Source organism: Myxine glutinosa, chromosome 3, assembly GCF_964187855.1.
Source record: "Myxine glutinosa chromosome 3, kmMyxGlut1.1, whole genome shotgun sequence".
Lineage (NCBI taxonomy): Eukaryota > Metazoa > Chordata > Myxini > Myxiniformes > Myxinidae > Myxine > Myxine glutinosa.
This window is the reverse complement of record NC_136263.1, coordinates 133,279,397-133,301,447: the sequence shown is the minus strand read 5'-3', so window position 1 is coordinate 133,301,447 and position 22,051 is coordinate 133,279,397. Positions and strand designations below refer to the sequence as shown.

Below are 22,051 nucleotides of genomic sequence, written 5' to 3'. Positions count from 1 at the left end.
TTCGAAGCAAATAAATTGATCCATGAAAGTGATGTAAACTGATATCGAACTCAATTCATGGACAGTACTGTGTTAAACTTCTGTACGTTTTCCAGAAGTATCTCTTTATTTTGCACAGCGGCCAATTTTTTTTTCAACAAAAACAAAAGCTAAATTACGACTGGGATTACGGACAGTAAAATTACAGTTCAGTACTTCGTGTAACCCCCACGAGCATTCAGGAGAGCACGTACACGTCGAGGCATGCTGTTCACGAGATTTGCCAAGGTTTGGACAGGAATCGCTTGCCATGCAGTGACAATAGTCTGCTGCAATTCACGCACAGAGGTCGGCTGCTGGTCCAAGTTGTCGATTTGACGCGTTAATTCTGCCCACAAGTTCTCTATCGGATTCATATCCGGGGACATGGCAGGCCACTCCATATGCTCCACAACACGGTCAGCAAGAAAGTGTTGGATCATGCGAGCACGATGAGGCCGTGCATTGTCATCTTGGAAGACAAAGTTTCCTCGAAAGGCTGCACAAGCAAATGGAAGCAATGTTTCTTCCAGAACGACCCTGTACTTGAACTGGTTCAGGTTTCCATTCAGAACAACCAGGTCAGTTTTGCCCCCTGCATGAAAAGCAGCCCAAACGGTCACCCCAAAACCTCCAGCTTGGACTCTTGGCACTATACAATCTTCGTTGTGGGCTTCATGCACTTATCTGCGCACTTGGACACGGCCATCTTGACGATAGACCAGAAATCTAGACTCGTCACTGAAGGTCACGTGATTCCAGTGTCCTGGCTGCCATTGACGGTGCTCTCTGGCCCACTGCAATCGGCGCTGGCTGTGTTGTCTGGTCAGGCGTGGCTTTCTCAGGGGACGCCTGGCACGATAGCCTGCTTGAACCAGTCGTTGGTTGACTAGCCTTCTGGATACAGGCACATTTGTCAGTTGCTGCCACTCAGCCCTAAGCCGATTAGCTGACTTGGTACGGCCATTGCAGACTAACCGGTGCAGCTGGCGACCATCTCTCATTGTGGTTCTGCGTGGACGTCCTGGCCTCGGTATTGGAGTAGGGACACCCCTCTGAGCATTTCGTTTCAGGATCTTTGACACCTGACCTTGAGTGATGCCATACTGCCGAGCAATAGCACGCTGTTTCATGCCAGAATTTCGTAAAGCCACCACTAAATGACAAACAGCATTGTCGAGTTGACGGACCATCTCCAGGGGAAGCGGCAATAACGTTTGTAGACGTGTAGCAGTTGTTTTCCACTAATACAGAACGCAACAACCCTTATATACCCGATTGTGAAGCCAATCGTCAAATGTACCTGTCCTTACATTTTGTCACGCCACCTGTGATATAATCCTGTTATTGACTTCTTGCTGCGAAAGACAATCAGTGACATGGTTCTTTCAACAAAGACATCACCGAAGGGTAAAAGAAACTCACCAGATTGATATACTGAGTTCAGAAAGTAAACCCAAGTCAAGAAAAATTATATATTCCATATTAAATGCCAAGTCTGTATATATTCCCAGAACATTAGTTAGAACATTAGTCCTAAAACATTTTTGTAAACATGAAAGATCACTTCCGAGGAGTTTGTACCGAGCACTTCCTTGTCTGCAAGAGCAATCTATTTATGACATAAATTAAAATGTTACAATTTGAATCCTATCAACCCAAATATATTAAGAGGCGTCTATATTGGTCTTCTTCAAACCCCAAAAGCCATACTCAAAAATGCTAATCAGGATGATGATATCACCCACAAACAAGCCCGACAGCCTCATGCACAGAAAGTTAGACTTGGTATAAAAGCCATTCTTGGGGCACAATTCTGTTGGCCACTGGGTACATGCAGAAGTTCCATCCTAATATGCCATTTTTCAAAAATTAGGAGGCAACAGCCAGTGGAAGTGGGCCTTACAACAGCAGGTATCTATGAAATCCTGAGGTCACAGTTGAATGTGGAATAATTAGAAGCAATAAGTATTTGGCTAACACCCATTATTAGGGTGAATCGTTCACATTGTGATACAAGCAAGAAATTTGACAGTTATGCTTATATATATATACATATATGTATATATATATATATATATATATATATATATATATATATATATATATATATATATATATATATATATATATATATATATATATATACAGACTTGGCATTTAATATGGAATGTTTTTTTTGTGGGGGTGAACTTACTTTTCAAGATGTCTTAGAACCAAAAGTTCATTGGAATTATGTTGAAATTATTCTAGATTTTGTTAATGTGACCTTTAAAAGAAACAAAAACCACATTTGACATTTCGAAACAAATAAATTGATCCTTGAAAGTGATGTAAACTGATATCGAACTCAATTCATGGGCAGTACTGTGTTAAACTTCTGTACGTTTTCCAGAAGTATCTCTTTATTTTGCACATTAGCCAAATTTTTTTTAACAAAAACAAAAGTTAAATTACGACTGGGATTACAGACTAAAATTACAGTTCAGTATTTCGTGTAACCCCCACGAGTATTCAGGAGAGCACGTACACGTTGAGGCATGCTGTTCATGAGATTTGCCAAGGTTTGGACAGGAATCGCTTGCCATGCAGTGACAATAGCCTGCTGCAATTCACGCACAGAGGTCGGCTGCTGGTCCAAGTGGTCGATTTGACACGTTATTTCTGCCCACAAGTTCTCTATCGGATTCATATCTGGGGACATGGCAGGCCACTCCATATGCTCTACACCACGGTCAGCAAGAAAGTGTTGGATCATGCAAGCACGATGAGGCCGTGCATTGTCATCTTGGAAGACAAAGTTTCCTCGAAAGGCTGCACGAGCAAATGGAAGCAATGTTTCTTCCAGAATGGCCCTGTACTTGAACTGGTTCAGGTTTCCATTCAGAACAACCAGGTCAGTTTTGCCCCCTGCATGAAAAGCAGCCCAAACGGTCACCACACCACCTCCAGCTTGGACTCTTGGCACTATACAATCTTTGTTGGAGGCTTCATGCACTTGTCTGCGCACTCGGACGTGGCCATCTTGACGATAGACCAGAAATCTAGACTCGTCACTGAAGATCACATGATTCCAGTGTCCTGGCTGCCATTGAAGGTGCTCTCTGGCCCACTGCAATCGGCGCTGGCGGTGTTGTCTGGTTAGGCGTGGCTTTCTCACGGGACGCCTGGCACGATAGCCTGCTTGAACCAGTCTTTGGTTGACTAGCCTTCTGGATACAGGCACATTTGTCAGTTGCTGCCACTCAGCCCTAAGCCGATTAGCTGACTTTGTACGGCCATTGCGGACTAACCCGTGCAGCTGGCGATCATCCCTCCTTGTGGTTCTGCGGGGACGTCCTGGCCTCGATATTGGAGTAGGGACACCCCTCTGAGCATTTCATTTCAGGATCTTTGACACCTGACTTTGAGTGATGCCATACTTCCGAGCAATAGCACGCTGTTTCATGCCGTAATTTCGTAAAGCCACCCCTCCATGACAAACAGCATTGTCGAGTTTACGGACCATCTCCAGAGGAAGCGGCAATAACTTTTGGAGACGTGCAGCAGTTGTTTTCCACTAATACAGAACGCAACAACCCTTGTATACCCGACTGTGAAGCCAATCGTCAAATGCACCTGTCCGTACATTTTGCCATGCCACCTGTGATATAATCCTGTTGCTGACTTCTTGCTGTGACAGACAATCAGTGACATGGTTCTTTTAACAAATAAATCACCAAAGTGTAAAAGAAACTCACCAGATTGATATACTGAGTTAAGAAAGTAAACCTAAGTCAAGGAAAAAAAAAAATTCCATATTAAATGCCAAGTCTGTATATCTATCTATATATATATATATATATATATATATATATATATATATATATATATATATATATATCTATATATATATATATATATATATATATATATATATATATATATATATATATACATACATACATACATACATATATATATATATATATATATATATATATATATATATATATGTATATATATATATATATATATATATATATATATATATATATATATATATATATATATATATATATATATATATATATATGTATATATATATATATATATATATATATATATATATATATATATATATATGTGTATATATATATATATATATATACATATATATATATATATATATATGTATATATATATATATGTATATATACATATATATATATATATATATATATGTATATAAATAATATATATATATGTAGGGAGCTGTAATGCCCCTCCCCCTTTGTATATCCTTGCTGCTTTACCAATTACCAAGTATAACCAATTATATGTTTTGTTTTGACTTGCTACTGTACTCTTTTATGATACTGAGTTCTTTCTACTGCATTGAGGATGTGTAATATCCTAATAAGGAGTTCTCTGCCTGTGTGCTCTGGCCTGCGTGGGCACAATCTCTAGTTCCCCTTTCCAGGCCTTGGAGGCAACTCTTATCTCTCTTTGCCTTTTTCCTGATTTTGCCATTATCTTGCAAGTTGACAGTTTTACGAGTGTCCACTCCCCTTTGTACTTTCCCAAGCCAGCTGCTATACAGAAAGTTGTAAACATGTTGTCACATAATGCTGACCATCTCCTTATCAGAAGCTAACCCATGACTGGCCTTGGATGAACTTCCTTTAATTAACTGAACAACAGGATGGGACTATGGTGGGGGACCCAATGAGCCCATTCTGTCTCTGTGTCTTGTGAGCTAACTCCACCCCTGACTTTCCTTTATATAAAGCAATGTTAATTGAATTATTTCAGAGCATCTTGTTGTACTGTTGGTCATTCCTTGTGAGTTTCAATGCAACTTTGCTGTCCTCAAGCTTGAGTACTCGAGTTCCAATAAATATATCCGTTGCTCCTTTCTTCTGAGTTCTTCTGAGTCCCAAGTCCTAAGTCCCAATCCGACAACTGGTGGCAGCGGTGGGATCAGTCTGGGCAGTCCGGGACGCGGTCCCAGGCAAGGGAGTGGTGAGAGACCAGCTGGCAATTGATCCGGGTCAGGTGAGCTGTGGTTTTCTTTTGTTTTTTCCTTTTTAGCCCGGGGGTCAGTCCAAATTGTAACCCACTCTCTCTTGCTCGGTCGCCGTACGTTCCGTTCCCTGCTCATACCTGTTCCACGAACCTAAATTTAATTACGGACCGCTTGGGTCCTGGAGCAACTGATTGTTTATGGACTCGTTAGGGTAACGTTCCGTAAGGAGAAGTGCCCCACGTTGGGCGCCTGAGGTTAAGGGGTAATAGATCTCTGGGTTGTAAGGGTAAGGATAAGGGCGGCGTCCCGATCCGAGGCCTACCCGGGAGACGTTGGGATTTTAAGTAAGATCAGAACTATTATACGGGCGTAGGACGCCAGGAAAGTGCAGTAAGGGTAGGATAGACGGCTGTGTAGGCGGGCGAGCCTCTCAGGAGAGTAGGTAGCGCGGCCGTACCACGCGAGGCGGGCGAACCTCACGAGTACAAGACTGCGAGCCTCTCAGAGTTAGGTAGACGGCTGTAAACGCGAGGCGGGCGATCCTCACGAGTACAAGGCTATGTCGGTAAACTAAATTTTCCTAGGATGGGTAACAGTATGGGTAATAAGACAGTAAAGGCAGGTGAACCGCTTAGACATACCCCAGCATTTTTTATGTTTAAGAGGTATGGCTATGCTGCTGTGAGACCAGGGAAGTCATGGGTTGCATTGACGAAGGATTTAGGAGAACCGTGGCCCGAAGGAGGGTCTTTTGCGCTGGAAAAATTGGACGTATTGTATGAGACATTAGAAAAGTTCGAACAGGCCACGAAACACTTTCCGCCTGACTATTGGAAAGTCTTTGGCTGGTGGAAGGAAGAAGCGATGAAGCGACACGCAAAGTCGAAACAGGCCAGCTTGGCCGGTGAGGTAACAAAACTCAAGGGTCTGAGGAAACAGGCGAATAAAGAGCAGGATGAAGCGCTTAAGGAAATAGAGAGGCAGGCCAACGCGCGACTGATGCCGCTCGTTGAAAACCCAGACCCCGCGAGAGGGGAGGCAGTGACCAATCTACCCTCCCCAGCCCCAGTCCTAAGCTCTGTCCCGGGGTTTCAGGCACCACCTATCCTTTCTGCGCCCCCGCTACCACCTCCCTATAACCCCGCTACCATCGCGCCCCAGATACCCCAGAACCACCCGAGCCAGGGAAGGCCGTTTGCACAACTCGGGGCTAACGGAATAGATGACGGGACCGACATCGCAGGGTTCCCGCCACCGATAGGACCGGATGGGTTATACCCCTCACTGGTAGGTTGTAAGGGGAAAAGGACCTCACAAACTACCCCATCGGAATGTCAGGAAATAGAGGAAAGGAAAACATTGTGCCCTGTACAAGTTATCGGGGTTGACGCAGCAGGTCATGGGGTTTGGGAAAGAGTACCATGGAAAGAATCCTCTTTAACTGTAATGCGGGCAAGGATTCAACATTTGCTTATTGAGGATCCACGGCAGATAGTGCCGACCATGTCGAATTGGGTTTTGGATGGCGAGTGCGACTATCGAGACATAACCCATATGGGAGTGTCCGTGCTCCCACCCAAGGTATGGGAAAGGGCTAGACAAAGAGCACACTGGCCGGTGGCAGACCCAAGGGCTGGTGCAAACCCCCCGTTAACACAAGCGCAATGGGATGCTCTAAAGGTCCTGCTGCTAGATTCTATTGAGCAGGCGCTGTTGCCAGCAGGAGGTCCGGATTGGGGAAAGATCGGGGCCATAAAACAAAAGGCAGGAGAACCAATTGGAGAGTACCGAGAAAGGTTGGAAAAGGCCATTGCGCGCTGGGGAGGACTGGGTCCGATGCAGCTGGGAGGGCTACCCCAACCATTGGTAAATCAATATCTAATCGAGGGGCTTCGGCCGGTGTTAAAGAAACAGGTACAGACCGTCCTCTTCGGCTGGAAGGGAATGACAACCAACGAATTATGCGACAAACTGGAACAATGCCCGGGCTCCTCCCTAGAGGAGAAGAAGGATATTAAGGAGGAAATATTGCAAATGTTTGTCCAAGAGAAACGGGCTCAATTTAATCAGAATAAAAAGGGGGATCAGAGTCAGAACTACATACACGAACAGTGCCAGAAGTGGGGACCTGTTCGAGGTCCAGAGGAACATAGGAGGAGTTGTTATCCTCTTTTCTATAAGGGCCAATTCCCCAACGGAGAGTGGATCCACAACGAAAATGAGAACTGCGACGGTTGTACTGAGGAAGATTTTGGGCTAATTAATATGAACGAGGTGAAACAACAATGGACAATACCACCCCCTCTTCCCCCTCCTCCTCAAAACCCTCAAACTTGGACTGTGCAAGGGCCCCCTCCCCAAAATTGGTATCCACCAAGACCCCTTCTCCAAAACCCCGGACCACCCCCCAATAGTGGGATGCAGAACGGACCAAGGGGGAACTGGGCCCCGCCTCGGGGTCCGCCGCAGTGGCAACCAGTGAACCAGTCACATTGGGGGCCGCCAGAACGCCGGCAGGGCGGAAGGGGCGCTGTAGAGGGACGACCTATGCCCTCCGCACCACCGGTTCCGCAGGAACCGTGCCATTATTGCAAGCAGATGGGACACTGGATACGTGATTGCCCAAAGGCTCGTAAGGGGTTTCAGCCCCAATACAATAGAGGGGCCTATTGACGGGACGCTGGCGAGTCGCCCAAGGAGTGTCCTCTCTTGACCATGACACCGGCAGAGGAACCAACCATGATGTTGGACGTGGAGGGAAGACAATTAGAATTTCTCGTAGATACGGGCGCGACTCGCAGCACAATTAACAAGGGGCAATTGCCCTCTTTGCGCCCTACGGCCAGGAACGTTCAAATACTGGGTGTTTCGGGTTTACCCCAAGCGCTTCCTATTTCGGAGGAAGTGCGAGTAACATGCGGCCCGCTGGAGGCTAAACATGCTTTTTTGATGACCACTACCGCCCCGACGAATTTGCTGGGACGGGATTTATTGTGCCGTTTGGGCTGTCAGATCTCATGTACCGAGGAGGGAGTTTTCGTAGACGTCGCGGAATCTAAACGCGACTTGGTAATGACGGCATTGTCTCGGCCCGGCCCCACCGTGTATTGGTGGCGCATGGATGAAGGGGCTCTGGCTACCTGGACGCATATCATAGATAATGTGTGTTTGGACAACGCAGTTCTGCGAGATTGGCTACAACTGCACGAAATTTCGATAAAAACCTTAAAGGATAGTCCACCCCATTGCACTGCGTACTATGATGCAACGGGCGACGACGAGAATTATCGAGAAAAGGTTAAGGAAAAGCTGGGCGAGCGCACGCCTCTACACTTGTCACGGATGTGGATCGGCCGCGAGGGAATAGGAATCGAGGCAGTCCTAACCTCGAGTCAGCGTGCATTGACCCGATACCCCGAAGGAGCGGCCGCCCATGTTACCCTCACTACTGCCAAGGGGTGGCCGCCGGAAAGTGTAGGTTGGATGGTAGGGAGGTTACGTGAAGTTCCCCTACAAGGTTATCGGAGTAAGAAGGGCCGTTGGACTTTGAAACGGCTCCAAAATGGCGAAGGGTTCTCAATTGACTTCAAGACACAACGGAGGGATGGAACGTTCGAAGCAACAGAGTTGCCTCCTAAGGGCACCTATGCCATGAGGGCAGTGCTGACGGACCCGGGTGAGTCAGATTACCTCCTAGCGGAGGTGCCAGACAATTTATGGCCCAAAAGCGACGGTGAGGTTGGACGGATGCGAGACGCCGAACCTCTAGTGATAGCAGTGCAGCCGGGGATGCGCTTGCCAAATGTAAAACAGTATAAGCTACGACCTGAGGCCGACGTAGGCATAGCACCAGTGATTCAATCCCTAGTGGAACAGAAGATTATCGTGGAAACTAACAGCCCATGTAATACACCAATTTTGCCAGTTAAAAAGCCGTCAAAGGACAAATGGAGGTTTGTACAGGATTTAAGGGAGGTGAACAAGGTGATACAGGGCATACACCCACTAGTTCCAAACGGAGAAACCCTCATGATGTCAATTCCACCGGACGCAACATACTTCACGGTCATCGACCTTTGTTCTGCGTTTTTCTCTGTGCCCATCGCGCCTGAGTCACAATACTTATTCGCTTTCACCCATAGGGGGCGCCAGTATACTTGGACAGTACTACCTCAGGGGTTTTCAGATAGCCCCACTCTGTTTTCCCGGGCGCTGCACCGCGACCTGGCGGATGTGGAATTGAAGGGAGGGTCAGTGTTGCTGCAATACGTTGACGATTTGTTGATTTGCTCCCCTTCAAAGGAGGCGTGCGAAATGGATTCTTTGGCCCTATTAAAGGCCTTGGCGGCCAAAGGCCACAAAGTAGGCAGACCAAAACTTCAGTTTGTGCGGCAGGTTGTAACTTACTTGGGACACGCCATTTCGCATGGAAAACGAGAATTGGATGCTGGACGGGTGACCGCTATCATGGAGCTGCCTCGCCCTCGCTGGCAACGACAAATGCTGCGCTTCCTAGGTATGACGGGATATTGCCGCACTTGGATACTTGATTTTGCGCTGCTGGCTAAACCACTGTACGAGGCGACCAAATCAAATGCCCCGGACCTATTGATATGGACGGATGAATTGAGGCGATGTTTTGACGGGCTGAAACAGGCGCTGGTTACGGCACCGTCATTAGGACTCCCGGATTATGCGAAACCATTTACCCTTTACACTCACGCCGTGGGAGGTTTCGCCCAGTCAGTTTTGACACAGACCCATGGGGATAAGGAGCGGCCGGTGGCCTACTTTAGTAAAAAGTTAGACCCGGTCGAACAAGGGTTTCCGGTGTGCTTGCAAGCCGTGGCAGCGGCCAGGTACGCAGTAGAAAGAACAGCGGACATTGTTATGGGACACCCAGTAACGCTACGAGTACCGCATTGCGTCACTTCGCTGTTGTTACAGCGAAGCACACAGCATTTGTCTAACACTAGATTAATGCAATACGAATCCGCACTGATCACTGCAGCCAACATCACGATCGAACGTTGCACGACGCTCAACCCAGCCTCACTGATGCCCACTCCTGAGGAGGGCGAACCTCATGTGTGCTCCGACGTTGTGCAGCTAGTCTCCACGGTGCGATCGGATTTAAAGGACAATCCCTTAGAATACCCCGACTGTATATATTATGTCGATGGATCAGCTAGGCGCGCATGGGACGGGTCTCTGTTGTCCGGGTACGCCGTGTGCTCGGATAGCGAAACGGTAGAGAGCGGGCGTCTTCCACCTACATTTTCCGCACAGCAGGCGGAGCTGTGCGCCTTGACCAGAGCGTGCAGCTTGGCGGAAGGCCTTGCCGTCAACATTTACACAGATTCGGCCTACGCTCACGGCGTAGTCCACGATAAAGGAGCCATCTGGAAGATGAGAGGTTTTCTCACATCTGCCGGTTCAGTGATAAAGAACGGCGCGCTGGTAGAAGGGCTCCTCCGAAGCATTTTACTTCCCCGCGCTATCGCGGTAATTAAGTGTCGTGGCCACCAAAGGGCGGACACTGACGTTGCCCGGGGCAACGCAAGGGCGGACGAGGCGGCAGGAAAGGCCGCCAACCAACAGATAGAACGCAACATGCCGATGGTGACACGAGCACAGAAGACAGCCGCACAGATTGCTGACATACCGACTGCGGGACCACCCGCCACACCAACTAAGGACGATATCATAAATTTGCAAAATGCTGCACCGACGGCCGAACACGAGGTCTGGCTCAAACGAGGAGCGATACGCCCTGGGCCAGGGGAAATGTGGACCCTTGATGAAAAACCTATAGCACCCCAGGCTTTACTGCCTTGGCTGGCACGCATGGCTCATCAGAATGGTCATGTGTGCCAGAGGGGGGTGATGGGACAGATAGACTACACTTGGGCAGCGCCAGGACTGTCACGGATTGTATCCGAAGTGTGCCGATCGTGTGTGGTCTGCCAGCAACACAATAGAGGGGCGCCGCCGAGACATGCACATGATGGGGGACGGCCCCCGCCAAGTGGGCCGTTCGCAACTATTGAGTTCGATTTTACAGAATTGGAACCAAGCTTGTCGTTTCGCTATGTGTTGGTAATCGTAGATACGTTCACCAAATGGGTCGAAGCATACCCATGCGTCAAATCCGATGCTCCGACAGTAGTGAAGCGCCTCGTGCGGGATTTTATGTGCAGATTTGGCATTCCCCAGATAATTTCGTCAGATCAAGGAGGCCATTTCACGGCGCAGGTGGTTAAGGGCATCCTGAAGGCGTTGGGCGTTAAACAATCCTTCCATTGCGTCTACCACCCACAGTCCTCAGGACTTGTGGAACGAACGAACAAGACTTTAAAGAATAAACTAGCGAAACTTTGCGCAGACACAGGCTTGAGGTGGCCAGAGGCTCTTCCGCTTGCATTGATGAGCATTCGTTCCACCCCGGGTCGCACTACGGGCCTTTCCCCCCACGAAATATTAATGGGACGACCTATGAGCTTGCCCGTTTCAGCACCAACAGACATGTCCACCCTTGCTTTGCCAGTAATGGATGACATGCTTTTGAGATTTTGCATAGGCTTGTCGAATGTGGCACGCAGCATCCATGCTCGAGTACGAGAGGCGCTGCCTGAACCAATAGGCCACGCCATCCACAACTTTCAGGCCGGCGACTGGGTGCTCGTGAAGCACTTCACCCGCAAGGCTGCTTTGGAGCCACGGTGGAAGGGACCATTCCAGGTGCTACTGGTCACACCGACGGCAGTCTTCTGCGAGGGTAAACCTTCGTGGATCCACGCCACCCATTGTAAGTTGTCCTTCCCCGCACCACAAGCCACACAAGACACCACACCTCACACCGCTGAAGACAATGCACCGTCTAGGGCACCACAGTCTCCTAAGGGCGGCGATGACGGTCATGATGATGGGAATTCTGGGCAGCTGCCTAACAAACCCCGCCAAGGATAGGCTTCTGCAGTTTAACCCACTGAGAGAGGATCTCCCCAAATACCCAGGACACGACAACTACACGTTATTTAAACTTTACTCCGTCAAATACATAACGGCTCCCCGGGGACAGGGGATAGTAGTACATTGCTGTGAGTTGGAGACACATTTCAAGTGGTTATCTGTAAGATGGATGGAAGCCATGGTGGTACACAATGGGACACCACAGGCACGCATGACAACCCCACGCATAGTCTTAACTAAAGTTAGACAGGTGGAAAATGGAAGGTTTACTGGGACCGTGAATAGTCACGCCGCCGCAGGATATCAATGGGGCACGGGCATCGACAATACTACTCTCCTACTGTCGCATGCCCTCGTCGGCCCACACACCACGATAATACTTGAATGTGGAATATGGCCCCCGCGCACGCTGATTAGAAGGAACAAAAAGAGGGGAGAGACCCAACACCAATTCCGGCCTAGTTGTGCCGCCTACGTCATTAAACCCCCTCCTGCCCAGGAAGTAAGAAGGAAGCCAGAGGAGAACACATACTGGAAGGTCGCACGGCATATGGCCACAGTACAGAATAGGACACAGTGTTGGATGTGTATGCACCTTCCCCGCACCAGCACAGCAGGCATACCAATGGTAGTGTTACCCCTATCACTCAATGATTTGTGCTCGAAGCCACTAGATACCAAATGCATTAGTACAACTCTGACAAGCCAAGGTTCTGATGAAACCGCGTGTAAACGAGTTTTCCAGTACTCCCCTCCCATCCTGTCCCGACACTTTGAGGAACGTCCGGCGCCGGTTTGGGTCAAGCCGGCATGGGGGGCCCTCTGCTTAGAAGGAAAGGGCCAAGTAATGGTAGGCAAATCCGTGTGTAGAGATACCCTTCCCGCGGACCCGAGAAAAGGGAAACACACGCTCCTAGTGAACGTTACAAGCTCGCCCTTGCATAACCTCACACACCTCCAGTTGGCATGGAAAGGGGAAAACGGGACAAACACTATCCCAGGTCTTCTCACTTGCATGACCACCCATTTAGTGGCCCCGCACGGGACCATGTTTGTATGCGGGAATAAAGCTTACCCGTATTTACCTGATAATTGGGGAGGAATTTGCTATTTAGGATCAGTTTTCCCTGAGATGGAAATGCGACAGCACTTGCATAATACCACCGCACTCATAAGGACACAACGAAGCACCTATTGGCACGACGACGACACCACTACTTTACACGGCGCTGATTGGGAGAAAGCCGTTAGCTTCTTCTTCCCATGGGCTGGGACGGTCATGAACAGTTACCGCATTGACAAAATTGCGTTAATCTTAGAAACTGTGGCCAACGCCACCGCTACAGCACACGACGAAATGTTGGACACAGTTGTCCATCTGCGTACAATGGTTATGCAAAATAGGGTTGCATTAGATATGCTATTGGCAGAACGAGGAGGGGTATGTGGGATAATTGAGGGTAAATGTTGCACTTTTATTCCTGACCCCTCACAGGGTGTCAGTGCTGCTATTATAACGTTAAGGGAAAGCGCTCACTCATTGACAAGGGATCGATTGGATCGGGAAGCCTCCCACCAGTGGCTTACCGACTGGTTCAAGGGGTGGACAGGCACAATTGTAAAGTGGGTACTAACCGCCTTGGCAATAGTCCTTGGAATCGTGGTTTGTTGTGTAATAATCAAGGCTTTAGTCCTTGCGTGTGTGAGGAAGTTTTCCACAGGATGGACACTGAAGACGACAACAGAAAGGGCCATGGTGATGCTTGAAAAGCTGGCCGTGGGTCCAGAGGACACACTGGCCGTCGACGTGACTGCAGACCGCGGATCCTGGAACGACGACCCGGACGAGCCACTGGGCCGCGACAATGAGATCTCCGCTTCCGAAGATTGTTCTTCCATTGTTGATATTACCGATAATGACGTCGAGTACACTTATGCGGACCTCGAAGCATTTCAGGCTACCAGGAGGCCGTTTAAACTGGGCCCCGACACGTCGGAAGAAGAAATCGACGATTTCCTGAAGGATTCCTCTCGTTTCTTCACGATATGCCATGCCGTGGCTATGACTATGGGCCGTCCACTCCGCAGGCCTACGCCACCTGAAAATAATGTTACTGATGATGTTACCAATGATGATGTGGGCCACTTGCGAGGGTCCCCGGCTGATGTTTATGTTTCAATGCAGGCTCTGCCTCTCCATGTTTCACGAGCTCACCTTTATGTCTCACAAGCCCACAGTGAGTCAAACGCCACTGACCCAGTTCGGGATTTGGACCCAGCTGTGAACCCAAGCCCGGATGGAGAGGAACTCGATCGTGAAAATACTCTGAGTTCCGAGTCTGATTGTTTTGGAGATTCGCCCTTGAATAACAGCGAAGCAAGCAGCATCGCCTCGGACGATCTCGACTTTGACCCAAAGGAAGTTTCTCTCCCACCTTTGGATCGTTATGCTTTATTTCATGGCCATAGGTTTGAGCCACCTGATACTGACGATGTTGTGTCTTCCCCAGATCACCAGCACGTAAGAGACCTCATGAACATGAATATCGATTGAGCGCTGAAGATCGACAAGGATTTCACTTGGGGAAGCCTGGGCGAGCTCCAGTTGGGGAGGAGTCCGGCTGCACCTCTGTGGACCAAGGGTGGGTCGGAGATCTTCCTGGGTGTGGACCCCGGTGGAACCAGAGGTCTTCGTTGTGGATTTGGCGCGCTATTCGATCTTCATGTCTCTACGGTCTCACCTCATACACCCATCTACACCCGACTTACATCATACATCCACTTACACCCACTTGCACCCACACACCCGCGGATCAGCCTGCTGGGTTCGTTGTGCGGTACTGGGTACGGGACATGCTCACTGGGCTGCATTCGTGTGGTACGTTACGTTTAGTTACACTCTCTCTCTCTCCCACCTCTTTTGGTGGATTTTGTGTGCCATTTGATCACTCTGCTTTTACGGCCTTACATTGCATACTCACATACAGACGCGAATCATCCTACTGAGTTTGTGTGGTGCTTTGGTACGGGACATTCTTACGGGGCTGCCTTCGCGTGATATGTTGAATGATTTTTCTGTTTTTGTTTGAAATAAAGGCCTTTGATTGGCTCGTAGATAACTTTGTATCTTAGATCCAAAAGGGCGGTATGTAGGGAGCTGTAATGCCCCTCCCCCTTTGTATATCCTTGCTGCTTTACCAATTACCAAGTATAACCAATTATATGTTTTGTTTTGACTTGCTACTGTACTCTTTTATGATACTGAGTTCTTTCTACTGCATTGAGGATGTGTAATATCCTAATAAGGAGTTCTCTGCCTGTGTGCTCTGGCCTGCGTGGGCACAATCTCTAGTTCCCCTTTCCAGGCCTTGGAGGCAACTCTTATCTCTCTTTGCCTTTTTCCTGATTTTGCCATTATCTTGCAAGTTGACAGTTTTACGAGTGTCCACTCCCCTTTGTACTTTCCCAAGCCAGCTGCTATACAGAAAGTTGTAAACATGTTGTCACATAATGCTGACCATCTCCTTATCAGAAGCTAACCCATGACTGGCCTTGGATGAACTTCCTTTAATTAACTGAACAACAGGATGGGACTATGGTGGGGGACCCAATGAGCCCATTCTGTCTCTGTGTCTTGTGAGCTAACTCCACCCCTGACTTTCCTTTATATAAAGCAATGTTAATTGAATTATTTCAGAGCATCTTGTTGTACTGTTGGTCATTCCTTGTGAGTTTCAATGCAACTTTGCTGTCCTCAAGCTTGAGTACTCGAGTTCCAATAAATATATCCGTTGCTCCTTTCTTCTGAGTTCTTCTGAGTCCCAAGTCCTAAGTCCCAATCCGACATATATACGAGGGGCAGTCAATAAGTAACCTTAAAATATTTTTCACAACTTGTTTATTGCATGTACGTGTAGCAACTGTGTTATTTTTCAACATAATCTCCATTGCATTCATTGCATTTTTTCCAGTGCTTTACGAAGGCCTGGATTCCTTGAGAAAATAAATATTTTGGCTGCTTGTGTAGCCATTCGTGCACCGCCTCTTGGACCTCTTCATCGGATCGGAAAGTGATGGTGATGATAAAGTGTCCCTACTTTTTTGCCACTTAATGTTCTCTGCTCTTTTTATGTCCCATAGAGTGGAATCATACAATCTGGCAAGACTCTTAATGGACTTTAAAAAGTAACAGGATGTTTTTATTGGGGATTTTGAACCTGATGGTGATGGTGATGATAAAGACGAGTTGATGGAGATGATCGGTACATGTCATAATGGCCGCCTCTTCATTACCTCAAAAACAAGCCATGCCCTCTAATACTATATATTGATGTTGCGTGGTTCCTATAAGTATTACCAATTCTCCAGTCTTCAAATTGTAAATCAATTTAATTACAGGTTTAAGGAGGTTTAAACATGTATAAATAAAAATAATTCCTGGTTTTACCACAGTTTTCCCAGCATCTATTACACCACCTTATTTGACAGGTCACATCGATCGGTGAAGCGGTTTCAGAGAAGAGATTTTTTAAACATCGGGTTTCAATCCAATGTGGCTGCCACACCATGTGACCAATGATGTTTTCATGATAATCTTTTAATCACCATGCCAAGTCAATGGCACGTAAAGTTTTGAGTCAATTGATTTGGTGGTTTGGAAGAAGATGTTTTTTAAGGTTTTAGGTTAAATCGAATATGGCATAAATTTAATATTTCAATAAAAATGGGTCATAGATCATGTGCATGCAATTTCAGATTTTTAGGATAAGGAATTCAATTGAAACATTTTTGGCTAGTATACCACTTCACCTATGATGTCATCATTATCAGGCTTTTGTTCCCCTTGGGAGTATTTGATGATGTGCCAAGTTTCAAATTTTTCCATTGAGCAGTTTCCGAGAAATAATTTTTTAATTACTCGCGTTTATTCCAAGATGGCAGCCATACCACGTGACCTATGACGTCACAATTATGAAAAAAAGATTCTACATGGACGTCACTCCTACCCTAAAAGTTTCGTCTCAATCGGACATATGGTTGCTGAGAAAAACGAGGCTTAGCCCGTACGGACGGACGACATACATATGGACGGACGGACGGACAACCCAAAAACATTATTCCTCCGGCCACCTTCGGGGGTGGAGGCATAAAAATCCATGGTCTAAACTTAAAGGGATCTACAAATGGAGGAGGGTTTGACCCTCAAAATTGTTATTTGCTTTCTTCTCCAAAACTACACACACAATGTCAATGAAACTTGACCACAACCGTCATCACCCATTATGTACCAACGTTTGTTCATGGCATTGTAAAAACAGGAGTTTGCCCACCAAAATAGGTATTTCATTTCTTCTCCATTACATATTTCGTGAATCATCCATGCCTTTCAGTGGTTCCCTGGTTCTACTAGGTGAGCCTAGGGGCATTCCCCTATTTTGGTATAATGGTTGGACAAACAGGAAGGAATGCCTAATCACCTTCTGATGCATTGGCTATTTGTTACTTTGACTTCCTCAACTGTAGCCATGCAGATTTGTACATCAGATATTGCCGGAACAACGTAGTATGAGCATGTGTTCCCATCACCAGAAATTATACTTGCCATAGAAGGACCCCCACTTACCAATTACCTCCTGCAGTCCCTACTTTTTTTCCACTTAATGTCCTCTGCTCTTTTTATGTCCCGCAGAGTGGCATCATACAATCTAGCAAGACTCTTAACGGACTTAAAAAAGTAACAGGATGTTCTGATTGGGGATTTTGAACCTGCAGTGTTTTCATCTACTTTCCCTTTCAAAGGGACAAGTTTCGGCTCATGAATGAGCTAATCAACTTTTGTATACACTTTGCAATTTTAACTGTACATGTTCGAGTTCATGAATGAGCTAATCAACTTTTGTATACACTTTGCAATTTTAACTGTACATGTTCGAGTTCATGAATGAGCTAATCAACTTTTGTATACACTTTGCAATTTTAACTGTGCATGTTTGAGTTCATGAATGAACTAATCAACTTTTGTATACACTTTGCAATTTTAACTGTACATGTTTGAGTTCATGAATGAGCTAATCAACTTTTGTATACACTTTGCAATTTTAACTGTACATGTTTGAGTTCATGAATGAGCTAATCAACTTTTGTATACACTTTGCAATTTTAACTGTACATGTTCGAGTTCATGAATGAACTAATCAACTTTTGTATACACGTTGCAATTTTAACTGTACATGTTTGAGTTCATGAATGAACTAATCAACTTTTGTATACACTTTGCAATTTTAACTGTACATGTTCGAGTTCATGAATGAGCTAATCAACTTTTGTATACACTTTGCAATTTTAACTGCACATGTTTGAGTTCATGAATGAGCTAATCAACTTTTGTATACACTTTGCAATTTTAACTGTACATGTTCGAGTTCATGAATGAACTAATCAACTTTTGTATACACTTTGCAATTTTAACTGTACATGTTTGAGTTCATGAATGAACTAATCAACTTTTGTATACACTTTGCAATTTTAACTGTACATGTTCGAGTTCATGAATGAGCGAATCAACTTTTGTATACACTTTGCAATTTTAACTGTACATGTTCGAGTTCATGAATGAACTAATCAACTTTTGTATACACTTTGCAATTTTAACTGTACATGTTCGAGTTCATGAATGAGCTAATCAACTTTTGTATACACTTTGCAATTTTAACTGTACATGTTCGAGTTCATGAATGAGCTAATCAACTTTTGTATACACTTTGCAATTTTAACTGTACATGTTCGAGTTCATGAATGAGCTAATCAACTTTTGTATACACTTTGCAATTTTAACTGTGCATGTTTGAGTTCATGAATGAGCTAATCAACTTTTGTATACACTTTGCAATTTTAACTGTACATGTTCGAGTTCATGAATGAACTAATCAACTTTTGTATACACTTTGCAATTTTAACTGTACATGTTTGAGTTCATGAATGAACTAATCAACTTTTGTATACACTTTGCAATTTTAACTGTACATGTTTGAGTTCATGAATGAGCTCATCAACTTTTGTATACACTTTGCAATTTTAACTGTACATGTTTGAGTTCATGAATGAGCTAATCAACTTTTGTATACACTTTGCAATTTTAACTGTACATGTTCGAGTTCATGAATGAGCTAATCAACATTTGTATACACTTTGCAATTTTAACTGTACATGTTCGAGTTCATGAATGAACTAATCAACTTTTGTATACACTTTGCAATTTTAACTGTACATGTTCGAGTTCATGAATGAACTAATCAATTTTTGTATACACTTTGCAATTTTAACTGTACATGTTCGAGTTCATGAATGAGCTAATCAACTTTTGTATACACTTTGCAATTTTAACTGTACATGTTCGAGTTCATGAATGAGCTAATCAACTTTTCTATACACTTTGCAATTTTAACTGTACATGTTCGAGTTCATGAATGAACTAATCAACTTTTGTATACACTTTGCAATTTTAACTGTACATGTTCGAGTTCATGAATGAACTAATCAACTTTTGTATACACTTTGCAATTTTAACTGTACATGTTCGAGTTCATGAATGAGCTAATCAACTTTTGTATACACTTTGCAATTTTAACTGTACATGTTCGAGTTCATGAATGAACTAATCAACTTTTGTATGCACTTTGCAATTTTAACTGTACATGTTCGAGTTCATGAATGAGCTAATCAACTTTTGTATACACTTTGCAATTTTAACTGTACATGTTTGAGTTCATGAATGAGCTAATCAACTTTTGTATACACTTTGCAATTTTAACTGTACATGTTCGAGTTCATGAATGAGCTAATCAACTTTTGTATACACTTTGCAATTTTAACTGTACATGTTCGAGTTCATGAATGAGCTAATCAACTTTTGTATACACTTTCCAATTTTAACTGTACATGTTCGAGTTCATGAATGAGCTAATCAACTTTTGTATACACTTTCCAATTTTAACTGTACATGTTTGAGAACATGGCATATGGTGTACTCGTACTCGAGTTCCACTCGCATATGGTTTACATATATATCGTGGTCTTACCTTGAAGGATCCGATTTCTGATTCATCGCTCTCTTTCTTGGCATTGAGAACCTGTTTACAGAAACATACATATGTCAATAACTGCAGTCAGAAGTAGTAAACAATACAGTGCTACTTTACTGTACTGTACTTCATTCAATACAACCTTACACCAACATTGTATTTACTGTCAAGTGGTACAATTCTGCATAGAAGGATGCAAAGTGAAAAAAAAAAACAGTCATCATAACACCTAGCAAATTATTTTTTGAAACTTGATCAGTGTTTCACATTAACCAATCATTTTATGTAAAAAAATTTTTATGAAAATTCAAGATCACTGTTACACTTGTCTTGATAAAAATTGCTCCAACGTACAAAAGCAGGGAAAAATAAGAAGGGGTGTGGATTTGATTCCCAGTGGCTTTCAGACAGGGGTTTTCAGTCATCCGCTCTCCATTCTTCTGTGAACGCTAAAGATATTGTGGTGCTATCCGAAGTAAGTAAGCTTTAGCATCCTTATGTTGACTGTATTTTGAATATTCCTCCAATATGTCTGGTTTATTCTCGAGTGATGCAAATATTGATTGGGTAGGGTGTCGCAGTAAACGAACCTTAAGGATTATGTTCTCCAGCAGATACAAAATGGCAGAACAGTAGAGTTTACAAGAGTGTAATATTTTAAATGATTAAAATAAGAACAAAACGAGAAAACTATTGGTGGAAGAAAACAACTGCATTTGACAATAGGCTTCCAATTGATGGAATATCATATCAACACTTTTAATATCAACAATTTTCAGAGAACCATTTTCTTTCTACATATTTTCATATGGTAAATTTCAACTGCTCATATTTTTACTTCTTATTGTCAACTAGGTAGATTGACATTAGTCCTAAAACATTTTTGTAAACATGAAAGACCACTTCGAGGAGTTTGTACTGAGCACTTCCTTTTCTGCAAGAGCAATCTATTTATGACATAAATTAAAATGTTACAATTTGAATCCTATCAACCCAAAATATATTAAGAGGCGTCTATATTGGTCTTCTTCAAACCCCAAAAGCCATACTCAAAAATGCTAATCAGGATGATGATATCACCCACAAACAAGCCCGACAGCCTCATGCACAGAAAGTTAGACTTGGTATAAAAGCCATTCTTGGGGCACAATTCTGTTGGCCACTGAGTACATGCAGAAGTTCCATCCTAATATGCCATTTTTCAAAAATTAGGAGGCAACAGCCAGTGGAAGTGGGCCTTAGAACAGCAGGTATCTATGAAATCCTGAGGTCACAGTTGAATGTGGAATAATTAGAAGCAATAAGTATTTGGCTAACACCCATTATTAGGGTGAATCGTTCACATTGTGATACAAGCAAGAAATTTGACAGTTATGCTTATTTATATATATATATATATATATATATATATATATATATATATATATATATATATATATATATATATATATATATATGTATGTATGTATGTATATATATATATATATATATATATATATATATATATATATATATATATACCCTTTAAATTCAGTTGGTTATCCAACTCGAAAATTCAACATGGCGTCCATTTTTTTCAATATCGTTGCCAAAATTTCTAAAATGTGGCATAAATGTTTTAATATTGAATTTAGGATGTACGAGTATCGGTACAAAATCACAGTAATACATATCTATAAGTGGTCGTTAAAATTTTCATTTTACCTATTTAAGATCAGTTAAAAATTTTAACGACCTCATATATAATATGTAGTTCTGTTATTTTTTTATTGATACTCATATGTCTTAAATTCAATATTTAAAAGTTTATGCCACATTTTAGCAATTTTGGTGGCCATTTTTTTAAATGATGGACGCCATGTTGAATTTTCCAGTTGGCTAATCAACTGGTTTTGAAGAGTATCTATATTAGAACATTACTGCCAAATTTCCTGCTTGTTAAATCTCATTAAAGCTCATTCTGCTCATTCTG

The 22,051-nt window shown here is 44.2% G+C and overlaps 1 protein-coding gene across 1 annotated transcript in view; it reads right to left on the bottom strand.

Annotated features, from left to right (window-relative positions):
• LOC137424163 (myoferlin-like) overlaps positions 1-20,504 on the bottom strand; it is a 162,065-nt gene extending 141,561 nt beyond the window's left edge. Inside the window, exons 1-2 of the mRNA XM_078773617.1 lie at positions 20,397-20,504; positions 20,077-20,127 (exon numbers count right to left, since the gene is read on the bottom strand). Coding sequence (XP_078629743.1) covers positions 20,077-20,127; positions 20,397-20,504 — 159 coding nt within the window. The remainder of the gene's footprint in view (positions 1-20,076; positions 20,128-20,396) is intronic.
• Positions 20,505-22,051: the final 1,547 nt, after the last annotated feature.